Source organism: Aplysia californica, unplaced genomic scaffold (genome assembly GCF_000002075.1).
Source record: "Aplysia californica isolate F4 #8 unplaced genomic scaffold, AplCal3.0 scaffold00668, whole genome shotgun sequence".
NCBI lineage: Eukaryota > Metazoa > Mollusca > Gastropoda > Aplysiida > Aplysiidae > Aplysia > Aplysia californica.
In genome coordinates, this window is record NW_004797938.1 from 291,743 (window position 1) to 316,585 (window position 24,843).

General features: G+C 39.6%; 1 protein-coding gene across 3 annotated transcripts in view; it reads left to right on the top strand.

Annotated features, from left to right (window-relative positions):
* The window catches only part of LOC101863376 (DENN domain-containing protein 5B), a 44,026-nt gene extending 30,163 nt beyond the window's left edge, over nucleotides 1-13,863 (top strand). For all 3 annotated transcript variants that reach the window (XM_005108209.3, XM_005108207.3, XM_005108208.3), the window contains 11 exons: nucleotides 491-623; nucleotides 2,147-2,275; nucleotides 3,047-3,168; nucleotides 4,071-4,216; nucleotides 4,595-4,713; nucleotides 5,444-5,541; nucleotides 6,205-6,273; nucleotides 6,543-6,625; nucleotides 7,577-7,703; nucleotides 8,109-8,283; nucleotides 9,866-13,863. In XM_005108209.3, the coding sequence (XP_005108266.1) occupies nucleotides 491-623; nucleotides 2,147-2,275; nucleotides 3,047-3,168; nucleotides 4,071-4,216; nucleotides 4,595-4,713; nucleotides 5,444-5,541; nucleotides 6,205-6,273; nucleotides 6,543-6,625; nucleotides 7,577-7,703; nucleotides 8,109-8,283; nucleotides 9,866-10,055 (1,391 nt within the window). In that variant the 3' untranslated portion in view covers nucleotides 10,056-13,863. The remainder of the gene's footprint in view (nucleotides 1-490; nucleotides 624-2,146; nucleotides 2,276-3,046; nucleotides 3,169-4,070; nucleotides 4,217-4,594; nucleotides 4,714-5,443; nucleotides 5,542-6,204; nucleotides 6,274-6,542; nucleotides 6,626-7,576; nucleotides 7,704-8,108; nucleotides 8,284-9,865) is intronic.
* Nucleotides 13,864-24,843: the final 10,980 nt, after the last annotated feature.

Here is a 24,843-nt window from a genome sequence, read left to right on the forward strand (position 1 = left end):
CCAGCCTGTTTTTGAGTGAAAAATAATAGCTTATATGCATTGTACTCGACACAAAAAACAACAACAACTGGTTGAGCACATGTATGCCTCTCCTCCTGAAATTGTTTTCTTTTTATTTCTGCTGGGATTTTATATCCCTCTCAGCCTAAGTTGGGTCTTACAGGCAGGGGTTGGATATCCGCCTCCTAAAGGATTTAAATTGTGTTGATGGGGGTTTAAAAACACCAGCATTAAAAAAAGATGAAACAGTTGTCAATTTCCTGATAACTCATTAAAGTAGTTCTTTGCTTGTAATTTTTTATTTTTTTAAATGACTCGGTATAGGAACTTAAATGACAACAAAGAAATTTTTGAGAGGATAAAGAAACCTTTGATTTCCAAATGAAAGATTTCCATTGTCAGATTCTTTTTGTAATTATGGAAACTACCGTGATGATGAGTTGTGTAGGCGTAGTGTATTTGAGAGTGTTTGTGCCTCTCCACCCCTCAGATCTGTCCACCATCGGTCTGGACTCGGACAAAGAGAAGCCACCGGAGAAGACGCATCGTCGACGCAGCAGCCAGGGGAGGATAGAGCTGCCCGTGCTACGTCCCATGCCCAAGTCGCTGCTCATTGACATGAAGTGAGTTGTGTCCCCTTTTGTATGTCGTATAGGAGGGATGTGAAGCGAGTTGTGTTCCTTTTGTATGTCGTATGGGAGGGATGTGAAATGAGTTGTGTCCCTTTTGTATGTCGTTTGGGAGTGACGTGATGCGGGTTGTGTCCCTTTTGTATGTCGTTTGGGAGTGACGTGATGCGGGTTGTGTCCCTTTTGTGTTTGTAGTAGAAATGTACAGTAAAGTAACTTATGTCTCTTTTGTATGAAGGGGAGCACTATGTGGGTGGTTGGAGGGTGTTCTGGTGTGATTTGCTCCTTCTTTCCTATCAAAAGCTTTTGTCCTCCTCCTCCTTTTTGTGTTTGTTACTCTCTTGTGACACCTCTAATTTGCGGCACTTATATGACCTTATTGTGTTGCAAGTGCCTTAAAACTCTTACTAAATGAGTGGTTGGCGGGTGCTCTGGTGTGGTTTGCTTCTTCTTTCCTATCAAACGTCTATCATCTTTATCTCCCCTCCTTTTTTTGTGTTTGTTACTCTCTTGTAACACCTCTAATCTTCGGCACTTATAATGACCTTAATGTGTTGCAAGTGCCGTAAAACTCTTATTAAAGCTAAAAAAACTCTTACTAAAACTTACAAAAAAGCAATCGAAAGGGGAGCATAATGATGGTCTTAGGCACAAACCGTCTAATTCCAAATTTATTTTGGATGCTTTTATGTTTAAAAAGCAAGGAAACCTCATTTTTACAACATGTTTATTAAATGTATATCGCAGTCGACAGGCTGATAAAAGTTACCAGACAGTCATGTGATCACATATGCTAAATGGTCTTTATCATATCGATGTACTTCTTTTTATTCAAAGCAACAGGATTGTTCGCAGGCACTCTTGTGTGGTTTACTCTTTCTTTCCTCTCAAACATATATTGTTCCCATCTCTCCTCTTTCTTTTTCTTTGTATGTTACTCTCAATTTATACCTATGATTCTTGAAACTTTTATGACCTATTGGGCAGTGCCACTGACTGTAGCGTCTTTAGGCCATTCCCAAAGGGGGGACATTTCTCGTTCAAGTGCAGTACAAAATGGGCTGATTCATGTCACGCTGATAACTGTGCCTGATCTACAACAGGGAACTGCTGCTTTTTCTTTCCTAATCCTTACTATTGTCATTTTCCTCTACTTCTTTTGTATGTTTGTCACTCTCTTGTGACCTGCTATTTCCGGGGTGCCTTGATAGTCGAAGCAGACCTTGTGCTGTTGAAGCCAGAGAGGTGAGCAGACTAAGTCTGATTCCCTGTAAAGACTTCTCTGTTGACACCCACCCCTTGTCGCTTATATGACCTTATGCAGTTACGAGCGCCGGAAAACCCTCTACTATAAAAAAAAACAAAAAAACTTTCTTTTTCTTTGTATGTTACTCTCGATTTAAACCTATGATTCTTGAAACTTTTATGATCTATTTGTGTTGCAAGTGCGGTAAAGCTCTTAACTAAAACTTAAACTAAACCAACGTCTGAAATGAATGATTATCCCTGGTTTTTAGGAAAATCCAGCAGATGTCAGACATCCACACGGATGTGGGTCAGACCCGGGCCCTGGTGCGGCTGGCCTTAGAGAGGAAGATGTTGTCCACTCACCTAAAGCAGCTGCTGGCAGACACGGACCTGCTCAGGTATACAAACAGCTGTTAGAGATGGGGGGGGGGGGGGGGGGGGGGGTTGTTTTTGACTCTTGGAAGTACTGCTAGACCCTTAAGCACCCATCATCATCATTGCCTTTCTCAATCTGGATCAGGGTATAGGCCACGAACAAACACTTTCCACCTTTCCCTATCCTGGGCTAGTCGCTTGATGTCACTCCATGTCTTCCCAGTTTTCTGTACATCCATTTCTGTGACTAATCTCCAGGTTCCATGTGGTTTTCCCCTTGATTTGATTAAAGCATCCGTGCTTGTAGACAATGATTTGTTTGGTTATGTAAACGGCTCTGCTCCGGTTTTTAAATGTCTTTTAGAGCTTTTTTTTGTTTTTGACTATTTGACTCTCCTTCTCCTTTTCTGTGCGTGTGTGGTTGGCGGGTGCTCTGGTGTGGTTTGCTCCTTCTTTCCTATCAAACATCTATCGTCCATATCTCCCTTTCTTCTTGTTTATGTTTGTTACTCTCTTGTTACACCTCTAATCTTCTGGCGCTCATATGACCTTATGCAGTTGCGAGCGCCGTAAAACCTCTACTAAAACTAAACAAATAGATGCAGATACATTACTTCGTCTCTATAGATCTGAAAAAAAAAAAAATCACGTAAACTAACTTTTCTGTGCCTTTCTTGCTTCTTTCTGTCTCTCCCCCCCCCCCCCTTCTTTCTGTCTCTCTTTCTCTCTCTCTCTCTCTCTCTCTCTGTCTCTCTCTCTCCACCCCTCCTTTCCTGTCCCCTCCCCCCCATCAGGAGCCTGTACAAACGCTATGCCTTCCTGCGCTGTGAGGACGAACGAGAGCAGTTCCTCTACCATCTGCTCTCACTCAATGCTGTTGACTTCTTCTGCTTCACCAACATGTTCCCCAACACTGGTGAGTTATGAATGGTTCGGTCTTCACCATGTCATCATCATCATCATCATCATCATCATCATCGTCATTGTTATCAGTTCAATCATTGTCTGTTCAATAATTAGAGAAAAAGTAGTGGCTAGAGAGATTTAAATTAAAAAACATGAATGACAAATTTTTTGTGAAAAGGCTCATGAGCTATATCAGGAGCCCAATTTTCTTCTGTGTCATTGTCATCATTATCATTATCAATTGGCTGTGTACTATGACTTGTTGCATTGCGTTTTATGTTATTTGTGTATTGTTTGTTAGTATTATCAACAAGGTGCATACTACAATGTAACATTTTGTCCTTTTTTAAGTTGTGTGCTCAGTTCATCGTCATCATCATCATCATCATCATCATCGTCATCTTCATCAAGTCTTTCCAATGATCAAGAAGGAAATCAGAGACCCACCATGTAGAGCTAAGTACCAGCACCTGGAAGATGTGTATTCTGGGTACTCCTATAAGCGGGAACAAAATATCACATGTCGCTGGGACCAGATTGAGCTAGGGAGACTGCGGTCGGACCATCATTGGAGCTTAAGATGGTATAAGAACTTTGTAAATGAAGAGCTCAGCCCATGTTGCCGAAGATGCAGCCATGAAAAGGAGGATGTCAAACATATGTTTGAATGTCCAGGAACAATGGCAATTCGAATGGAGTTATTTGGACAAGTGGAGGTGCCACTAAGCATATTGACAATGGAGCAGAAATAGAGCCTCGTTCTCGCTCGAAGATTTCTTCGAGGAGTCCGCCAGGCCCATTAAGGAAACGAAAAAAAATCGTCATCATCATCATCATGTCAGCAAGTTGTGCACTGCTGCTAAACATAACATAATGCATTTTTAGAGATATTTTGTGTGTGTGTGCTTCCAGTGGTTCCGTACCGCGTGCTGATCTACCCGAGCACCAAGCTGGGCTGCTCCACCACCAGCGCCCGCGTCTGGGTCTCTGTGGCCGGACAGCTCTCCGAGACGGGGCTCATGGAGGTGCCCAAGAGTCTGCTGGAGCTCAAGTTTGACGTAAGGATTGTTGCCTCCGCCTTCTTCTCATTGGTTTAGAAGTTACTTGTTGCTCTTAGAGTATGTATCTATATATATGACCCCAAAGGTCTTGTATTTAAATTCCTGCATGTGGGTGAATGATGCATTTGATGTAAATGTACATTTTGTCAGCTTTAGTTCTCTTTTCTTATTGAATTTTAATGAGAGTAATATATAATTTAAATTGTTTTTGTATACCTGCGTGTGTTTTTACGGTCCTGTACAGCCAAGGAAAATTTCCCTCTGGGATAATAAAGCACTATCTTATCTTATGTTATCCAGACAAGCTAAGAATTGGTAAGTTTTTGTCACGTCTGTGCAAGTTGAGTATTACATGTCTTTGCTTTGTGTGTTCAGCACAAGAACCTGGGTGTGTTGACCACTCTGCGCATCGGCCACGACAACACGGGCATGATGCCGCGCTGGCTGGTGGAGTACGTGCTGGTCAGGAACGAGCTCACTGGACACACCTACAGGTAGGCTGACACACAAAAAGGGCTGCAATGGATTTTTAATTTTTTTGTTTGTTTTGTTTTGTGTTTGATATGATTTGAGTTTGGCACGTCTTTTTCAGCTTTCTTATGTTATGTAAGATATGGGTTCTGAGAATCCAATGTTTGTCTCTGATATGACCAAAGCTCTTTAGTAATGTTTAGTTGCACCTCTAATCTTTGGCACTTTTAAGACCTGTGTGTCTTGCAAGTGCCATTAAACTCTTAATTAAAACTTTCAATATAATGTACACTTTTCCCCACACTAAATGATGGTTATTGTGTTGATATGTTTGTCCTTACTTGAACTTTACTAATGTCATATCTACAAACAGGTTCCTGGTTGATTGGTGGGTGCTCTGATGTGGTTTGCTCCTTCTTTCTTATGAAACATTATCGTCCTTATCTCTCCTCCTTCCTTTTTTTTGTGTATGTTATTTTCTTGTTACACTTTTATTCTTCGTGGGTGGTTGGCGGATGCTTTGGTGTGGTCTGCTTCTTCATTCCTATCAAACATCTATCGTCCTTATCTCCCATTCTTCTTTTTTATGTTTGTTACTCTCTTGTAACACCTCTAATCTTCTGGCGCTCATATGACATTATGCAGTTGCGAGCGCCGTAAAACCTCTACTAAAACATAAAACATCTATTCTTCGGCACTTATATGACTTTATTGTGTTGGAAGTGCCGTAATACTCTTACTAAAACTAAACAGGTTCAACTGTGGCCGGTGGCTGGGGCGTGGCGTGGACGACGGGAGCACGGAGAGACTCCTGGTGGCAGAGCTCATGCACCACACCATTGACACGGAAGGTGAGGCACGCAACTACTGGGGTTTTTCTTAAAATTTCAGTTGTCTTGAAGTTTTAGTTATTTAACTCATTAAATGCTGAGCGCTCCAGCAGTGAACTCCCCTCTTATACTGGGCAGTTTTGTTATGGCAACAAGAAATTAGGTCTACCCAGGAAAATCAATCAAAGCTAGCAGGCTCAATGGCTGTTGGAGCAGAAAAAATGTCTCCTTGACCTTTCCCATATGCATCATGATTAGTTCCAATAATTTGGTATGGATTAGACAGAGTCATTCTTTCTATAAAGATAGCGAGGCAGAATGTGAGAATACTCGTCACCAGTATGTGGGCGGGGCCCAGGTTTCGCGAGTATTCTCGTCAGTAGCACTGAATGAGTTAAGTTGACAGTACCCTTCAGATTGGTTCATAAGTGTGGATGAATTAGGGAAAAGGTTATTCTTTAATTTTTCTGTCCCTATGAGGAACTGAGCCTGTGGAAGCTTTGCTGAAAAAGAAAAAAGAAGTCCCTTAAACGTTCCGTAGGTCAGCCAGGTTATGATTATTGTGTTGGATATAGCTGTTTAGCTCACTTTTTAAAATATGTTAAGGGTTGGAGACCGTTATGAAGCTCAAATATTTTCAAAGCAGTTGTTCTCATGTGGGATTCTTTTTCTTTACATCTCCAGACGAAGTTGTTGTCACGTCTCCTCCTAGAACGTGTTCTCCGAAGTCGCCACGGAAACATCAGGATGCTAGTGAGTTCTGGGTTTATTTGGGCCAGCTTTAAGTTGGATTATCTCACAAAAAACTTACTGATCTTTTTCACTACTCTCAATCTCATTTCCAATCTCTCTTGTATTCAATGGCTTAATGGTTCTTTTCCACTACATTTTTGTAAATTTTGTTTAATTTAATAGTTTTGCTTCCTCTTACTCTTTGAAAAAAAAATTTTTGATTAAAAAAAAAATAAATTATAGGACTATTTGAATGTTGTTCTTATGTTGAATATTGGTTTTTCTTCCAGACGCTGGTTTGGCGGAGATCCAGGAGAATCTAGGTCAGGCTGTGAATAATCTGGTCAAACACTTCTATAAACAGGAGAAGGAGGTAAAATCTGGGATAAAGCAAAGAGGGGGGATTTAATTGCTCGGTTATAAGTGAGACTTTCATATAACAGAAATAATTTAGTCTGAGCAGGTCATGGGTTTATGTCCTGTGCGGTGTCTTTTGGTCTTTGTTTCATGTTTCAGTTCTTTTCAGTCCACTTCTCTCTTTCTTATTCGTCCCATTGGTTTTTTTTGGGTTGTTTTCATTTGTTTTTTTCTTTATTGTGGAAGAAAACTGCAAGTCATGTGCAATTGTTACTTTTTATTCCATTTTTTAAAAATTGTGTCCTTTTGTCTTTCATGTATTCTGCTCCACTTTGACTATTAAATGTTTTGCACAATGATTTGGGTGCATTTGTATTTGACCAGCAGGTGGCCAAAGGGCACCATTGGTAGGTCCTACTTCTTTTCTTTTGCCGTCTTGTTTCAGTCTGTTTGTCTTACTTTTCACTACACTAAGCAACTGATATTGTGCTTTTGTACTTCCTGAGTGGCTGGTAGGTGCTTAGGTGTGTTTGCTCCTTATTTCTCATCAAACATCTATCATGTTTATCTGTCCTCCTACTTTTTCGTGTTTGTTACTCTCTTGTAACACCTCGAATCTTCAGTACGTATATGACCCAATTGTGTTGCAAGCGCCGTTAAACGCTTACTGAAACAAAAAAGCTTACGTACTTCTTGTTTTCACTCAAATATGACCAGTAGGTGGTTGGCGGGTGTTCTGGTGTGTATCAAATATCTACCGTCCTTATCTCTCCTTTTGTTTGTACGTTATTCTCTAGCAAAACTTCTAGTCTTTTGCACTTTTGTAAGACTTTTTTGTTTTGCAAGGGCTGTAGATGCACAACTCTTACTGAATCTAAACTAACACACGGCTAGAAGTTGGTTCACATTTTCCATTCTGTGATGTTCACTTCACTCTGATGTGTGTGGTTGTTGTTCTGGTCCCCAGCGTGGCAACATCACGTACCTTCTGTGTGGGGACAAGGGCCTGGTGCACTGCATGGAGCAAGTCTTTCAGTTCGGCTTCCGGTCCTCGAGGCTCTTCCGCAACAAGATCTTCATTTGGGATTACATGGGTGAGGAAGTGTAGCTTCTGCTGCTATGTGCTATGCAGCACTTGTAACTACTGTTGAAACACACTCTAATGACCACTATCAAGGACAATCACCTTACAAATGACCACCTCTCACCTTTTTTGTATCTTATAATGGAGAGGTGGTCTTTTTTCGATTGATTTTGAAAATGTTTTCGAGTCTAAAAAAGTCGTAAAAGGTTTTCCGGGTATGTTGCTTTAAAAAAAAACAACCCTTTCTGCTTCTAATAGTGTTTCAAAGTATTCAGTTGCATTTGGTACCTCATCGTGTTCTGAATTTTGCGCAGTACATTAATAGTGTAGTTGGGAAAAAAATTTGGTGGTCATTTTCACAATGTTAAAACTTTTGCCCCTTGTTCTTCATCGCATTTGGTCTGCTCCTCCTCAGAGCGTCTCAAAGTGTTCTTTGAGAATGCCCTTTCAGTCTCCTCCTCGCGTCAGCTGTCGGATGTGCACAAAGCTGGTTACTGGCTGTTCTGTGACCTGGTGGGCAAGATAAACACGGCGTCGGACACAGTGGGCAAGGACGGGAAGTTCCAGGTCTTCATCTGTGTGGGCATCAGGTACAGTTAGTTCATGGTCTTTTGTGTTCCTTCCTTAGAGCTTACAGGTACCCCAGAAATTTGTTTTCTCTTGTTTTATTTGTTTTTTTGAAAGATTGTGATCAGTTTATCATCAAACCTGACTTTTTTTTCTGGCTAACTGAACTTGTTGAAAAGTGTTTGTCAAAGGACAACTCTTTTTTCATGTCTCTTTCGCATTTTTTTTCTTCTGTTGTCTTGCTTTGTCTCCTTGTCAGCAAGATGGGGGACTTTTGATAATCTGCAGTCTGTTTGAAAAGGCACAAACTTTTTGGTATGTCACAATGAAAGTTAGGTTCTTTTTATATTTTACTATTCCTCTGTCATTTTCGTAGGTTTTTCAAGCTTTTTTTGTAAGGGCATCAGGTACAGTGTAATTAGTTTATGGTCTTCTGTGTTCCTTCTTCAGATCTGTCAAGTACCATGTATAAATTTGTTTTGTCTTATTTTGTTGCATTATTTGAAAGACTGACCAGGGGGTGGAGGAGGGGGCTTTGATAGTCTGCTGTCACTTGAAAAAGCGCAACCTTGCTCTGGGTGGTCAGTGAGCGCTCTGGTGTGGTTTGCTCCTTCTTTCCTATAAAACATCTATCGTCCTTATCTCTCCTCCTCCTTTTTTGAGTATGTTACTTTCTTGTGACACATCTATTCTTCGCCACTTATATGACCTTATTGTGTGGCTAGTGCCGCAAAATTCTTACTAAAACTAAAACAACCTTGCTGCTATGTCACTTTAACTGATTCCGTTCATTCGGCCGCTGACAGCGGCTCTGAGTTTTTCCCGCTGCCTCCATTCGGCCGCTGTGAGCGGCTCAACTAAATCCGAAACAAAGGTGCACTTTTTAACATAGTTTCTACTTTTTAAGTTGTCGAAAGAAAGTAGAACTTGTAAGCAAACCTGACCTCAATCTCTGAGCGCCAATATGGATCGAAACTCCACGAAATTCTAGCAAAAATTGTTGTTTTGTTGTTGCGATGTAGGCTAGATCTAAGGGTAAACAACACGGAGCCTGGTATAATAAAAAGGCTCTTCAAAGAAAGATATTCAACTAAATTTGTGAAATTCTTGCATAAATGTGTGCTAGGGTGATATCGCTACAATGTTGTGTTGATTCCTATGGATTATAAGGACTCGTAGAGCTGAGAAAATGCAGTAAGTTGAAATTTTCGAAGAGCTGTTGCGCAATTTTTTTTTTTCATTCATTTTTGTCACAAGGAAAATGCAATACAAACAGATTATAGGTCATTGTTATTGATATAAACAGATTCTTCTATTTATTCCCAACACTTTGGTATATATGACAGTACACATTAGAGTAACTTAGAGCTTCACAGTAATGCAATAAATAGATGCACCCCAGGTCTAAAACTGAACAGGGAAAAATAATTCTGTCCAGAGCCTGAAAAAATCATGGAAGGAATCGGTTAAGGTTAGGTCCTATTTTTTGTATTACTATTCCTCTTTTATTTTTGTCTGTTTATCTTGCTTTGCCCCTGCATGAAATGACCATTGATGTTGTGTCTGTGTGCTTCTGTTTACTCAAGCCCTGACTCTGTCCTGCAGAAAACGTTGCCTGCACCGGTGGCTCCCCCTGATGTCCAACACGACGGTGACGGCACAGATGTACGAGGAGAACTCTTTCCTGCGCACGCCCTCGCACATCAACTTTGTCATGCACATCCTGGACTCGCTCACAGAGTTTGACATTCCACTGGAGGCCTCCCTGCTGCGTGGCATTGACATGGAACTGTAGTGGCTGTTGTTGCTGCCTGCGTGGAGTGGATGTGTACCTGCGTAGCTGCCCTAAGTGGATGTGATGACCCACAGTGGCTAAGCAGGGTTGGTGTGGACCTGTGTGGCTGCTTGAAGTGGATGTGATGACGCATGGCTCCACAGGGTTGGTGTAGACCTGAGTGGCTGCCCCAAATGGATGTGTACCTGTGTGGCTGCTTTAAGTCAATATGATGACACATGGCTCTGCAGGGTTGGTGTGTAACTGTGTGGCTGCTCAAAGTGGATATTATGATGACTCACAGTAGCTAAGCAGGGTTGTTGTGGACCTGTGTAGCTGCTCTAATTAGATGACATGTGGCTCCACAAGGTTGATGTGAAGCTTTGTGCCTGGTCTTTGAAGATACAATTACAGGAGGCTGTGCATGGTTGATGTGCAGCTGCGTGCCTGCCGTGTCTTGGATGACATGTTCGCACAAGCTTGGACAGAGTTGATGTAGAGCCGCCGCTTGGCCAGAGTGGGTCAGTGTAGTTCTGCTTTGTGGCTGCGCAGGCTTTGTATAGACTGGGCTGAGGTGGTTTAGTGCTGCGTGGCGACGCTTGGTCGATATAATGCTGCGTTACTGAGCTTGGTGGATGTTTCGCTGGATAGACATGGCAATCTGTACTGAGTGCGTGGCTGCATTCGGTTAATATGGCTCTTCTTTGTGGCAATGTGGGGTCCGTCTGACTTTGTGCGGCTGTTTTAGGTCGATGTGGCATGTGACGAAGCAGGGTTGATATGCCTGAATTTTTGCAGCATGATATTGGCAAAGATTTACACCTATCCCTTTCAGAAATACCGATTTGAAACATCTAACCATGCTGCATTGACATTGATTTCTGATGGTCAGTGGCTCTTTAGATTTAGGCAGAACTATGGTCGTGTGTGATAAAACAGCAATCAATGGAGATTTTGTGGCAGTGTGGGGCACATTATACATTAACCATCAACGACTGTCGGCAACCCGTGGTTCCTTTGTGCTCAGAAACCCTGTGGAAATGACCTTGGAAAGTTCATAGATTGAGTGAAGAAACTCCAATTGTTTTACATGGTCATCGGTGGACATTTTAAAAACTGATTAAATTTCAGATTGGGATAACTGAACATTTCAACCCTCTATACTATCCTGCTGCTTGGCACATGTCAAAGAAGTGATGTGGCCATGCTTTTTAAATCATGCTGTTGACAGAGAGGAAAAAATTCCACCATTCGATAACTCTGGCATCTTGCTCTGGTATGCTTAGAAAGATATCGAGCCAAAATTCAGATGGAATGCTAAAGAAACCAATGTGGCTGTCGTTGAACATTCTTCCCTCAGCATCCTCTTAGAAAATTATCAGTGAAAATCTTTTAACTCACACAGTTTTACAGCGAGTTACAATTTGGAATTTTTTCCCCATAGCTGAAGTTTTATTCAGATGGATCACAGTGAGGTTGTTTTTCAGGTTAGTTCTCTAAAAATGATCATGGAATTTTGTTCCCCCCCCCATTGTTGAGTGATTTATTACCAAAATCTCAAGATCAATCTCTCAACCATAAGGAAATTTGTTTTAATGTGCAAGGGGGTCTTTCATTTATACAGCCAAGGTGTGGTTACATCTTTTCATTGTTGCATGTCGGGGGAGCCCTTAGGTCCTTGTAATAATGTGTCACTCGGCTCATGCTCTTGATAAACTGACTCCCTGCAGTTCTTTTATGTGCTCTGAATCTAAGTCAAGTTTTTTTTAAAGGGTAAATAAGGCCCCTGGCTGTTGATGAGATCCCGGGATTGCAAAAGAAAGCCACTTTTTCAATCGTGTAATTTGTTTGTCTTTGTTGGAACATCTAAAGGAAGTGATGGCCTTTTGTAGATATGGCTGAAGAGCGTGGATTGGAGGAGTTTCTTTCTTCGCTGTAATTATCCGAAAGAATTCTTGACTAACGATGATGCGTTTACCTTGTTTTCTGTGAAAGATTATGATGATAACTACTATGCAGTCTGGGCATTTTTTCTTTTTTTTTTTCACGGGTTATCCTGAATATTTTTAAACTTTCTTACCGACCGGCTCTTTGTTTCTCATGTATATTTCTGTACAGAATTGTGTGACGATCCGGTTTTCATGCCATTGTGTCATCATTCTAGCACTCCAGCCTGTCATTCCATGCTGTGGCTTCTTTTTACCTGCTGTGTATAACATAGCGACTTTTTTGCTGTTAAACTCTTATGAATTTCTGATGAATACTTGTTCTGCTAGTTGCCAAAATGGATTCCTTGTCATGAGTGGATTGGTTAAATACTAACAATGTTTTTAGGAAAAATTTTACTCATGTATTTGTAAGGCTGTGCTACTTTTTTTGTGGTTTATACTTTAACGAAGTCATATTTTTTCTTTTATGTGTGTGTGTGTGTGTGTGTGTGTGTTTATCATCAATCAGATATGAGTTCCTTCTTGTTTGTATTTTTACTTCACCAGTTGTGTGTTTGTAGCATATGAGCTATATTTTATTTGTTTATATTGTTTTCTTTTTCATTGTCTCTCCTTTAAGGGCTTGGGCACTAAACCATATGTACCTTTTTGGTGCGATGAAGGAAAGCTTATGTCTTTCTGGAGGGATGAACCACTAACACTGCACATTCATGGGTTTGCACCCTGACAAAAAGTATCTAGAGGAAATGATTCTGCTTGCGGTTTCTCTGATTTTGACCATCTTTCTTCGGACCAGCATCATTGGTGCGATGATTAGGCTCTTCGCTGTTGCCCTTGAAAGAAATTTGTTCTCTTCTCAGTTGGAGAAGTCTATTTTTGTGGAGTGTCTCCATCTTTCTGCCAGGATACTGTATTCCTTTCAGCCTGGGCTGACCCTCACAGACAGAACCGAGGCAGCCGGCCCCCTGAATGGTCCAAATGTTGTCGATAGAGGCCTAATACATTTTACAATCTTACAATCAGCCATCCTTCTGAGAATGTTATGTTTTTGTTTTAGCTTGTGTCAAGATTTCAGAGTTAATGCAGGATGTGGCCAGATATTCTGTTGCGTCAGGCATTAGATATATTTAGACGTAAGAATTTGCGAGATTGTGTGTATATATAAGTTGCTGGACATTGTAAATAAAAAGTTACCAGATTGTTTAGGGTGTTAGAAAGTGGAAGTCTGTGAAACAAGCTAACAGATTTAACCTGTAAGAAGCTCTCAGATTTTTCATATATAAGAAGTCGGTTAATCTTGTGTGTTTGACAGCTGATGTATTTCGCGAAAGAAACCATCTGATAGGCAGACGTGTGTGTGTGTGTTTGGATGCCTTAGCTCATCACCACCGTCCACTAGCCTCTTTGTTTATTTATCGCGACCTCAGTGCTTTCTTGTTGTATCTCCTATTTTTTAAACAGTGAAAACAGTTCGTAACAATGAGTGCAGTGAGCTTAAGAAGAAGTCACATTTTCAATGTAAAAAAAAATGGCGATACGACAAGAAAGCACTGAGGTCGCGTTATGTTTTATATCGGTCATCCCAGGCCGCAGTGTCCTGCCCGCTCAAATTCAAGACGCTGGTCCTTTCCTTGTACAAAAGCATTCGGAAAGGAGAAACTTCTTCATTGGCATCTGTGGTGTAAAGATTTGAGCACTTTGCCGTCACATGCACGAGACCCCAAATTCAATTCCCGAAGAGAGAATTTTCACGGAGTATCTCGGTCGTTCTGCTGGTATGTTTTGTATCTTTCTCTGCCTGGGTTGGCCCTGACTGGCAAGGTTGAAGCCCGCCTTCTAAATGATCTAAATTGTGTTTATGGGGGCATAAAACATCTGCGTGAAAAAAAAAAAGGAGAAACTTGAAAAACTTTATCAGATTGAACTGGCCATCGCCATCCTTGCATTCTAAATGTGTTACAAAGCTCACGTTTACCCCCTCCACTTTTCCCAGGATGCCATCATATTGCCAAGTTGTCCCATCCGGCTTTGTTTATGCTGGAGCACAGTTTGTCGTGTTTTGAAAATATACGACCGAGGAACCTCTCTGTAATTGTTTCCGGATGTTCACATAACGGCTGTATCTTGTGTCTGAGGGGTGATATATGGCTCTCATATCATTGCCTGTTATATGCTGGGTCTTGCCTCTAAGATGCTGCTTTTTGACTCTGTGTTTGTGTGTGTGTGTGGGTGTTTGTGTGAGTGCAGATGTGTGTGTGTGGTGTGTGTGTGTGCACACGCATGCATATGTGTATGCTTTTTTAACTGTGGCATTTGGCAGAAAGACACTAGTCCATCATTTGCTGTTTGATTCACATCTCTACTGCTAGTGTGCACTTTTTTATGTACTGTAAACATAACATTTATAACTTGGTGAAAAAGTCTTGGAGAAAGGGAAAACGTAATAAAACGATGAATGTACGTTTCCATTCTCTGCTTGGAGGTATTGAATGAAGAGCGCAAATTTCTGTGTGCCTTAATTTCATTCAGCCATGAACCTAAGTTGGTCTGACCGAGGTCAGTTGCCCACATCTATCTGTCTCCCAGTTTTCATTTTCTGATTTCACCTACGAATATTTGATCATGATATTTGAATGTTGCTTCGCTCCACGTTTGCTGAATTTTTATTTTTGCGTTCTTCTTTCTTCATGATATATTTTTTTTTAGGGTGCTGTTAGTTTTGTTTTTCTTTGCTCGTTTTAGAGTCACCGAATATTTAGATATTTAGAAGGTGAGATTTTTCTCAGGCTTGGGATCTTTGTTGTTTGATATCATTCCTGAAATATTTCCCTTTTTTCCTGACACGCTTTTGTGTTATTTTATTGTCCAACACCAGAGCATGTTTCATTTGTCGTCTCCTGTGTCGAAATATGTAGTTCTTGCTGCTGGCATCATACTGCCCCTGATGGGGTGCCTCCCTCCCCGCCCTAAATTCTCTTTTCCAGATTGTTAAATTAAATAATTCAAAGCACTTATTGCCACAGACCCCGAGAAGAAAGTAGAGCCCCCTGGTGGCTGTGGGGTCAGCTGATGACATGAAATATCTGTTTCCATGTGCACTCGGCTGCTTCTGGTTTCCTCTTCTTGTTCCTTTTGCAACGGGATTTCAGAAAAATACCCCCATTTTTGTCCTCTATGACTTTTAAGTCTAGCTGACTTCTTGAAAGCTTTTTGCCTTAGGTCTTTGACTTTGATTTGTAAGGACCAGATCTGGATACTATACACAAGTGTCTGGGTCAAGTGGTTAGTTAGGCTTTATCACTGTTACACGTAGAGGACATAAGTTCAATTACTGAAAAGGACAGTTTTTTAAAATGGAGTATCCCTTTCTGCCTGCTGGGATGTTGTATTCCACTGAGCTCAGGTTGGTCCTTACCAGGTAGGGTCGAAGCAGCCAGCTTCCTAAATGTTCTTAATCGTATCGATATGGGTAACATAATTTGCCACTACAACCACTGCTAGAATTTTTTTCCCGGACTGTACAGCTGATTGCTACTGACTATCTTATTGTTTTATTTGGTGGAGGGAAACAGCTGCCATTTCCTCCTCCTCTGAGTACAATTACAGCTTTGGAGACATTTGTTTTGTCATTTCTAGTCATTATGATTTTAAAATCTCTTGAATTGTATCTTGTACTTTTTGGGTTTTGCTTTTGGTTTGACAGACATTTCCAAACTTTTGCTGTTTGTTTGCCTACTTTGACTTTTTAAGTTTTCATTTACATTGTGTTACAGTTGTTTTTCTCTTTATTTGTGATGTGGATTGTGTTTTTAGAATACAAAATACTTATATTATGTGTGTAATTTTTACTGATTGATTTATCAGCCAAACCATTGACAGATGCTATCACATGATGTTACTTATTTATTGTAGTTGCCAAGAGTAGAGATGTCATCTTTGGATCAACCGTAGGAATCTGTTGAAAAGATAATTTCATGTTGCGTGCGTCTAACATAATACTACTACTATTCAGAAGAGTGAAACTGAATTCAACCATTTTATTTAGCTGAAAAAAGATTATATATATATATATAATAATAAATGCTTCTAATGTTTTGTTTTGCTTGCACCATGATGTACAGTGTTTTAATTTGTTTTGGTTTGGTTTTTCTCTGTTTCAAAGAGGAAACTGTGTGTGGTGGAATTGGAGAGACTAATAATGCATCTTTTTCTGTGATCAGTGATGGAAACAGTACTTAATACATGCAGTTTTTTCCCAGAGAGGGAAGAGGACACAGTTGGTGTAAGTGTGAACACAGCCTGAAGAAATGGTGTGAATGTCAGTTTGACTATAAAGTTTTGTGTGTGCTCTTGTGTGTGTGTGTGTGTGTGTGTGTGTGTGTGTGCTCTTGCGTGTGTGTGTGCTATGTTGGAAATAGAAAATATCAGGTTGCTGCTGAAAAACCTGCACTAGGCCTTCTGGATATTAGCTGGTGTGTAAGACTTGTAAGACTGAATTGCATTTTGAAAATGTTTTTTCTTTCTATTTTTTGGCAACGTGAAGATAGCTGTGATCCATGAAGAATGTTGTTTGTATGTCGGGAATGTTACTTTAATTTAGAAAGTTTAGTTCCTTTTTAATAATTGTGAAAGCCTATGTTTGCAAGGCAGTGGTTTTAAAAATATTTGCTTGGTGTCATTTAGGTTTTAAAAAATTTAATTTAATGAAGTTATCCTGAATTTTATTCTTGTAGAAATGGTTACGATTTGTAGCAATTAGAATTTCTGGTTTATATTTCTTAGTCAAAGTTGTTTCAATGAAGCTTTCCTGAACTTTGTTGTAGAAATGATTACGATTTATAGCAATTGAATTAGAATTCCTGTTATATATTTCTGTAGTCAAATTCCAGTTTTCAATAACTGATAGAAGAGAGATTTGAAGATAGTCCTGCTCAGTAATGTGTTATAAAATTCCATGGCTTTTTAAAGAAATTTGTTGACATTTTAATTTCTTCGTTTCACCTTCATAAAGTCACGAATTATAATTGGTCGCTTTTAAGGACAAGCGGGCTAACCCAGATTTCAGGGGTTTCCAGAAATCTTGACCTACACCAAAAGTGGGCATTGCCCTACCTATAGGAGAAGTTGGTTTCCTTGGTGTGTATATTTGTTTGCTTATAGAGAAAATTCTTCAGGTCTTTTAAAGAAACTGAATAAGGGGCAAAAACTTTACGTTCGATATTCTCAAAACAGCATTATTCGGGATAGCCCCCTTGTGCTTAAAAGCCGCCAATTTTCAAAAGATATTTCCATGACTTTATTTTTCAATGACTTTCTATATCAGATCATGACATGAATCTTCATGTAACAGAAAAGGAAAACTTAGCTGCCTGTATTATGGTATGTCTTCTCGGATCTTTTCTCATGTCTGTGGAGCTGTGGTATGATTTCCATGTACTGTGCTTGAGATGATGATTTGATGGAGGCTCAGAAAAATTAATAACTCTTCAACAGGGAAAATCTTGTTTCCTGCCTTGTTTTAAGTACCGTATGATCTTAAATCTTGTAATACATAAAAGGTTGTAACAGTTCAGAATTCGTTTAAGTAAAGGCCAGTAAATATTTAAGTATGGCGTGGTGCCAGGACACCATTCAAGCAGCAAAGTTGACGAGAAATTTATTCTATAGGCTAAATATCTTTTGTAAAGAATTGTTATATTTGAAAGGCTCTTACTCTAAAAAACACGCACGTTCATTTTCTCACAGAGGCTTTTTTCCTTTTTCCACTTTGTATACACGTGTCGGTGCCAATTGATGCTGTCAAAGATCGTACATGCAAGATAGTTCACTCCTCTCTTTGAGCCAATTAAAAACGTGTCTGCAAAATTCGATGGCGCCCTCTTCGAAAAAACGCTGACTTTGGGAACAGAGTTACTCTACTTATGTGAAAAACAATAAAAGCGAAACTAACAAACTGCTATTCCTATTCTTCCTCTGGAGAAACGAAAGAGAGCTTCAAAACAAAGACTGCACCGCTATCTGAAGCAATGCACTCACTTCCGTGGACACTTTTTGGGCTGAGTGAACTTGCTTGTTATGTACGATCTTTGGTGCCAAGTAAAGTCTTCCTCTCATCAGCCCTCTCCCTTCTATGGAACCTGTCATACCTAGCAAGTTTATTCTCATGGTTATAATAATAATTCTATAGGTGTTGTGCCCTGTGGGTTTTTTAAGATAAAATTTTTGAAATTAAAGCGTCTACATCATGATATTTCCCCACATTCTCTTTTCTTATAGCTGTATGATGGCTTGTCTCATAGTCATACAATGACTTTTCTTCCAGTTGTACACCATTGGCCTATCTTTTTGGCTGTGTGGTGCCCTTTCTTATGAACCTTCATAGGTGTCTATACAGGTTTTAACCGTCAAAATCCAATATGTTTGATTTTTGTAGGATTTGATCAAATTGTTTCCTTGGTAGCTTTTACCCCTCCATGACAGAAAAGCTCAGCAGTTTGCAGTGGGTGTAAGATTTCTGAGTGTCTCTAAAAGTTGTACCAATGTGAACTTGTGGGATGCTGCATATATTTGCTTTTACTTTTTTTTTTGTGCAAAGTGATATGAATCCTGGCCATTCAATTGGTGTTTAAAAATGTTTTCTTTCTAACAGGTCTTATCAGAGAGAGTGAAAATGGTGCTGAACTTTTACTGGATTGCTAATTTTTGATTTGACAGTTTTTATGTTTGACTTGTTGTTGAAAAGTTGACGCTGTTGAACATTGATTTTATCGAGAGATATTTTACTGTAGATTTTTATCATGATCACATAGTAGGCCTATAGGATTTATATAGTTGCATGTGCGAGCTGTTTTATATTTTCAGAAGTGATTTTTGTTGTTGTTGTCACAATAGGTGAGAGGGGGTGCTTTAATCTGAGCTTCTTTGTTTTAGATTATAAAGATTTATGCTGTGTTTGTGTGCGTTTTTTTTTGTGTGTTTGTTTGTGAAACAGCATGAAAACCCTCAATCAGATGGTGGTTGGCGGGCACTTTGATGTGGTTTACTTCTTCTTTCCTATGAATATCTATTGTCCTTATTTCTTCTCCTTCTCTCCTTCCTTTGTAACTCTTTAGTAACACCCGTAATCTTTGGCGCTTACATGACCTACTTGTGTTGCAAGTGCTGTAAAACTCTAACTACAGCTCAAAACCTCTTATCTTTGGTACTTTTATGACCTATTCGATTTGTGTTGCTAGTGCTGTAAAACTCTAACTAAAGCTCAAAACCTCTAATCTTTGGTACTTTTATGACCTATTCGATTTGTGTTGCTAGTGCTGTAAAACTCTAACTAAAGCTCAAAACCTCTAATCTTCGGTACTTTTAATGACCTATTCGATTTGTGTTGCTAGTGCTGTAAAACTCGTTACTAAAACTAAAGAAAAACAACGCCCCTGAGCCAGAGCCAAGCTATGTCGTTGTTGTGCTAGTTGCATGTAAAAATGAGGTCATATTCTGTCTGTTGTGCTGGGTGGTTGGCGGGTGCTCTGCTGTGGTTTGCTCCTTCTTCCCTATCAAATATCTATCGTCCTTATCTCTCCTTTTTTTTTGTGTTTGTTACTCTTCTGCAACACTTCTAATCTTCGACTCTTATATGACCGTATTGTGTTGCAAGTGCCGTAAAACTCTTACTAAAAACTAACTGTTGTGCTGTTACTGTGTTTGCCCTCGTTAAAACAATAACTTTACTGTTTTCCTGCTTTGGTGTCTTTGGGACTGTGTGTGTGTGTGTGTGTTAGTTTGTGTTTGTTAATGTGTGTTTTCTCAAAAGTGGTGTTGCTGTATGTATACTCGTCGAAATAATGAAATGGCACCTGTCATTCAAGCTGTGTTTCTGTGTACGTGCACATGTATATGCGCCAGGAAAATAACGTTCTAACTTCCCATCAAGCTTTGTTGCTGCATGCGTGAACGTTTGAATAATGAAATGGTCTTATAACATACTTTCCTACAAACTGCGTTGGTGTATGCGTGAACGTTTGAATATAATGAAATGGTCTAATAACTTTCCTACAAACTGCGATGCTGTTTATGTGCATGTCTGAATAATGGAAATGATGTTTTTATAACTTTAAATCAAGCTGTGTTTCTGTGTGTGTATGTTTGAATAATGAGACTTGACTGCTCAGTGCAAAGCACCATCCTACGTCATTTTTCAAAATGGCATATGTGTCATGACTTGGTGAAATCCGGCGTTCGTCAGTTTTTGGGCATATGAGGTTATTGGTATCATCTGACTTAAAGCCTGTTCATTTGCCTTCCTTTTGGTGAAAAAAAAATCCATCCATATTGAGTGGAAGTGGAAATGTTTGCGATTGAAAAAGAAAGGGTCACCTGGTGTGCGAGGTAAAATTGCTCTCATATGACCTTATGCAATTGCGAGCGTTGTAAAACCTCTACTAAAATTAAAAAAAAGGTTAAATTATTGAGAAAATGGCCTTGGGAAATGAAAATTTACATTGTTTGGTCCTTTAGTCAATGTTTTCAGTAAAGTCCACACAAAAATCTGTTTTTAAATGGCTGTAAAAGTTGTAAAGCCAAAACACAAAAATTTGAAAATAATAACTGTACCATCATAAGAAAAACTGCTCTTCGATATCATTATTTTGACAAGCGCCTGATTCCACCACAATGCCTCACATATGACGGAGTCTTGCACCAGGCAGTTGATATGATGTTCTGACTTCACTACATACAAAATATGTGTGTGTGTGTGTTTTTGTGAATGTGTGTGTGTGTGAATAATGGAATGATGCCATGACTTTCCTTCAAGCTGTGTTGCTCACTTGCAGTATTAGACAAATAAGGTGAAGCCATTTCTCTGCGATAGGACAAAAGAACCTCAATAAATCTGAATACAATGTAAATCTGGTGTGTTTCTTCTGATTTGATACCTCCGTTGGTTTGTGTGTGTGTGTGTGTGTATGTTTGTTTGTGTCTCCAGGAGATGAGGGCACCACTGGTATGTCGTACTTCTTTTCTTTACATCAGTTGTTTCTGTGTGTCTTGCTTTTTCCTTACACTAAAGGTTGTTATTGTATTGATGCAAAAAAAAGATTGAAATTTCACTGACTGGTTTAAGGCTAAAAATATACTGCCATGCACAACTGAAGTGCGCTGTGAAACATACGAGCAGCTTGGTCGGAAGTGGTGGTCCCATAGCCATAGGTCAACGTGACTGCGTCCAACTGTGTAAATAAAATGGTGCTGAGCAGGTGTATACAGCTCAGTGGCCGGTCCCCCCTTTTGTTTTGTCTCCACGGCGTCGTGGAACACTCCGATAGCAGGTCGAGCCTGTCCGCACGCGAAGAAGAAGTGCTGCACTCACGCACGTCTTTTTGGGTCCTCTCGACTCCTCACGTCTAGTCGTGTCAGTGAAATCACCGATAGGAAATAAAGAGGAGGGCACGACTTTTTTCGCTGCGCACTTCTATTGTGCGTGGCAGTATAATTTCAGCCTAATTATTTAACGTTCCTTTCAACACTTTAAGGTTGTTTAAAAGGCAGGACCTCCGAATGTAGTGTCGGTGGCCTAGTGGTTAGACTGTCGGACTTGCAACTGTAAGGTCGTGGGTTTGAATCCCATCAGGGGCACGACGTTGTGTCCTTGGGAAAGGCATTTTACACGAATTTTCCTCACTTCACCCAGGTGAGAATAGGTACCCAGCTATAGACAGTGAAAGATCTTGTTAGTTTGTTAGTATTTGAGCGCTTAATCGGCTGCTTGCACTCTATGCTTCCTATGAAGCCAGATGTGCACTGGCACAATCAGGGGAAGGACTCTCAGTTACATTTTGGAGAGAGCAACGGAGCATCAATGGACATGTCCGGAGTGCAGGGATGTTGCTTCCTGAAACAATGAACAATGGGAAGCCGAGAATGTTTCAGAGTGTTCTATGGTCTGCTGGGGTAACAATATAGTGTAAAGCGCACCGAGATTGCTGTTTAGCAGGGGAATGCGCTATGCTATCACTGCTCATTTCGGATAGAAATGAGCCAGATGGGAATATAATATGTTAAGTGCCTTTCCAAGGGACACAACATTCAACTCGAAGTCCCAAACCAGCGATCTACCTATGAGTTCGGTAGCCTTACCACTAGACTACCAGCACCATGCTCATTTATAGTGCGGTAAAAAAATTCATAGTGCAACTTATCCTCTAATATCTCTTTAACGGGTGAATCAATGTCACCCATACTTTGCACAGCAGTTTGTACCAATTTGTCTTAACTTAATTATATTTTCCCCCAATAATTGAGGCTTGATTAAAAACCTTTTCTTCTTAAATTTATATAAAATACTTTAAATCTCTGTTGCGTGAAAAATGAGATTGTTCACAGCATTTCCCATTTTTCACACAAATTTTGCATATGCATATTATGGCATATGTTACAGCTCACCAATGACACTTTTTAGTCGCAAAACCTACTACAAGAAGATAATTTTATAATTAACATATTTTTGCACTATAAGTTCTCAAAACATGGGTTCAGTAAGTGTAATGTTGCGATTATAAAAAAAAGGACGGACTTGCTTTTAAAAAGGATATTGTCCCCGCTGTAAACCTTTTAAAATCTGTAGAAACCACCCACTTGGATATTTGATTGGTATTTATTAAAGAATTTTCTAGAATACAGCTAACAGCTGTTTACAAAAGTAATTTTATTGATCTGTTAAGACAAACTGATACAAGTTATTGTGCAAACGCTTAGTTTGGAAATATTTGACAATAAGATGCGCCACAAATTTTTGACCTCACAACAGTGGCAGAAACAAAGGGTGGGTGGCTGGCGGGTGCTCTGGTATGGTTTGCTTCTTCTTTCCCATGAAACATCTATCATCCTTATCCTTATCTCTCCTCCTTTTTTGTGTTTGTTACTCTCTTGTAATACCGCTATTCTTCGCCATATATATATAACCGTCTTGTATTCCAAGTGCCGTAAAACGCTGACTAAAACAAAAATCTCTACTCAGTTTCTTACAGCCTACATTTTCCCAGATAGGCGTTGTTGAATCAGTCTGCCCCAGAGTGTCTTTATTTTCCTGTTTTAGATTGTGTATGCGTTTTACTCTTGCAACACAGTAAGGTCATATTAGTGCCAAAGGTTAAAGGTGTTACAAGAGAGTTACAAGTACAAAAAGAAGGAGAAGAGATAAGAACGACAGATGTTTGAATGGAAAGAAGGAGCAAATCACACTAGAACACCCGCTGACCGCCCACTGTCTATGTAAAATTAGAAATGAAATACTCACAAAAATATTATTAAAGACAAAATATTTTTTACTTAATACTTTTTATTGGTTCTCACTGCAGGTTGAAGAACCAGCAGTCGACTACCTCTGAGATCTATCAGGTGAATGCAAGGAAGAGTGGTTTTAAAAGACAAAAAGACATAATATATCATGTTGATTATACATAACATTAACAACAATCGCAACTCAGTATCCTATATCGGCTAGGAGCTAAAGGTATGACATCAGCAAAATATAATAATATTATAACACCGGTAAAATATAATGCCGGTCAAAATGCATTTTGATGCTGCAGCTGCTATGCTACTCACTACCCTAGACTAGAATTACAAAGTTCTATGTGCTCAGTACTTAGTTTTGAGAAATTTGGCATGAAAAATTTTTGAGTTTCACTATACGGTCAAGCCTTTCCGAATGCAGTTTTTAAATATCTTTCAAAGGACTCCGAATATTCTTAGTATTTTGATAGAGCAGATAGAACATTTGCTTCTGACTTCATGGTCTTAGTAACTCAAAATAACCAAAAATGTCGGATAAAACTTTGTAATTCTGAGGTAGTGTACTGCTGTGGAAAAAATAATTATGGTAATGTCAAAGTCAAGGAAATAGGCCCAGTGAATTGCAGAGAGCACACAAGCAAAGATGAAAGAGACTTGCAATTTCCAATGACTGAAGATTAAAAAAAAAGATAATGATGATCATCATCATCCTCTTTACCACCATCAGCGACAAAAGCAACAGCATCAGCAACAATTAAACAATACAAGAACAGGAATGTCATAATCTCGATCATCATTGTCATCATAAAGTGGACTAGCAGTTAGTAGAACAAAATACACAGAAAGCTTGTGCATATTCATAGAATAACCTCATCATCAATTCTTTTCACCCCTGTCAGGGTAAAGGCCACATACAAGCTCCTTCCATTTATCTCTGTCGTGGGCCATCCTTTCAAGCTCGTTCCAAGTGAGCTTCATCTCTCTCATGTCCCTTTCCACGCATCTCCATGTTTCCCGTGGCCTACCCCTGCCTCGTGCTCCCTGTAGGATAACCTACTGACTTGTAAAACCATCGTTACATTCCGTGCATAAAGAAATATAAAATTAATAAAGTCATAACGATTCACGCTGTCCGTGTATAATACTCAGAATCTTTAAACCAACTTTTCTTTCTCCTTTACATCGCCAAATGAAAACCGATTTGTCGGAAGCACCATATTGCCATTGTTTTGAGAAAACCGAGAAAGAAAATTTAGATTTCTTTGTAACTTGTAACAAAATTGCTCTTTAAAAATTATCTTTTCGCTTGAGCACATTATAAAAGGATTTATTGTGTAATGCAGTGTAGCATTTAATTTCACCGTATTAATGTTATGTTTATTTCCAACTATTTTTTTGTCCGATTTTGACATTTAAAAGGTAATTTTGCTTTCGAGGGTCATTTTGTGGGGGTAGGGGGTTAGGTGTTGAACATTTTTCAAGAAACCAGTTACGCTGTTAGAGAATATTATAACAGCATTGATTTATATCATTGAACAGAAGGATACATTTGTGTGTGTGTGTGTGTGTGT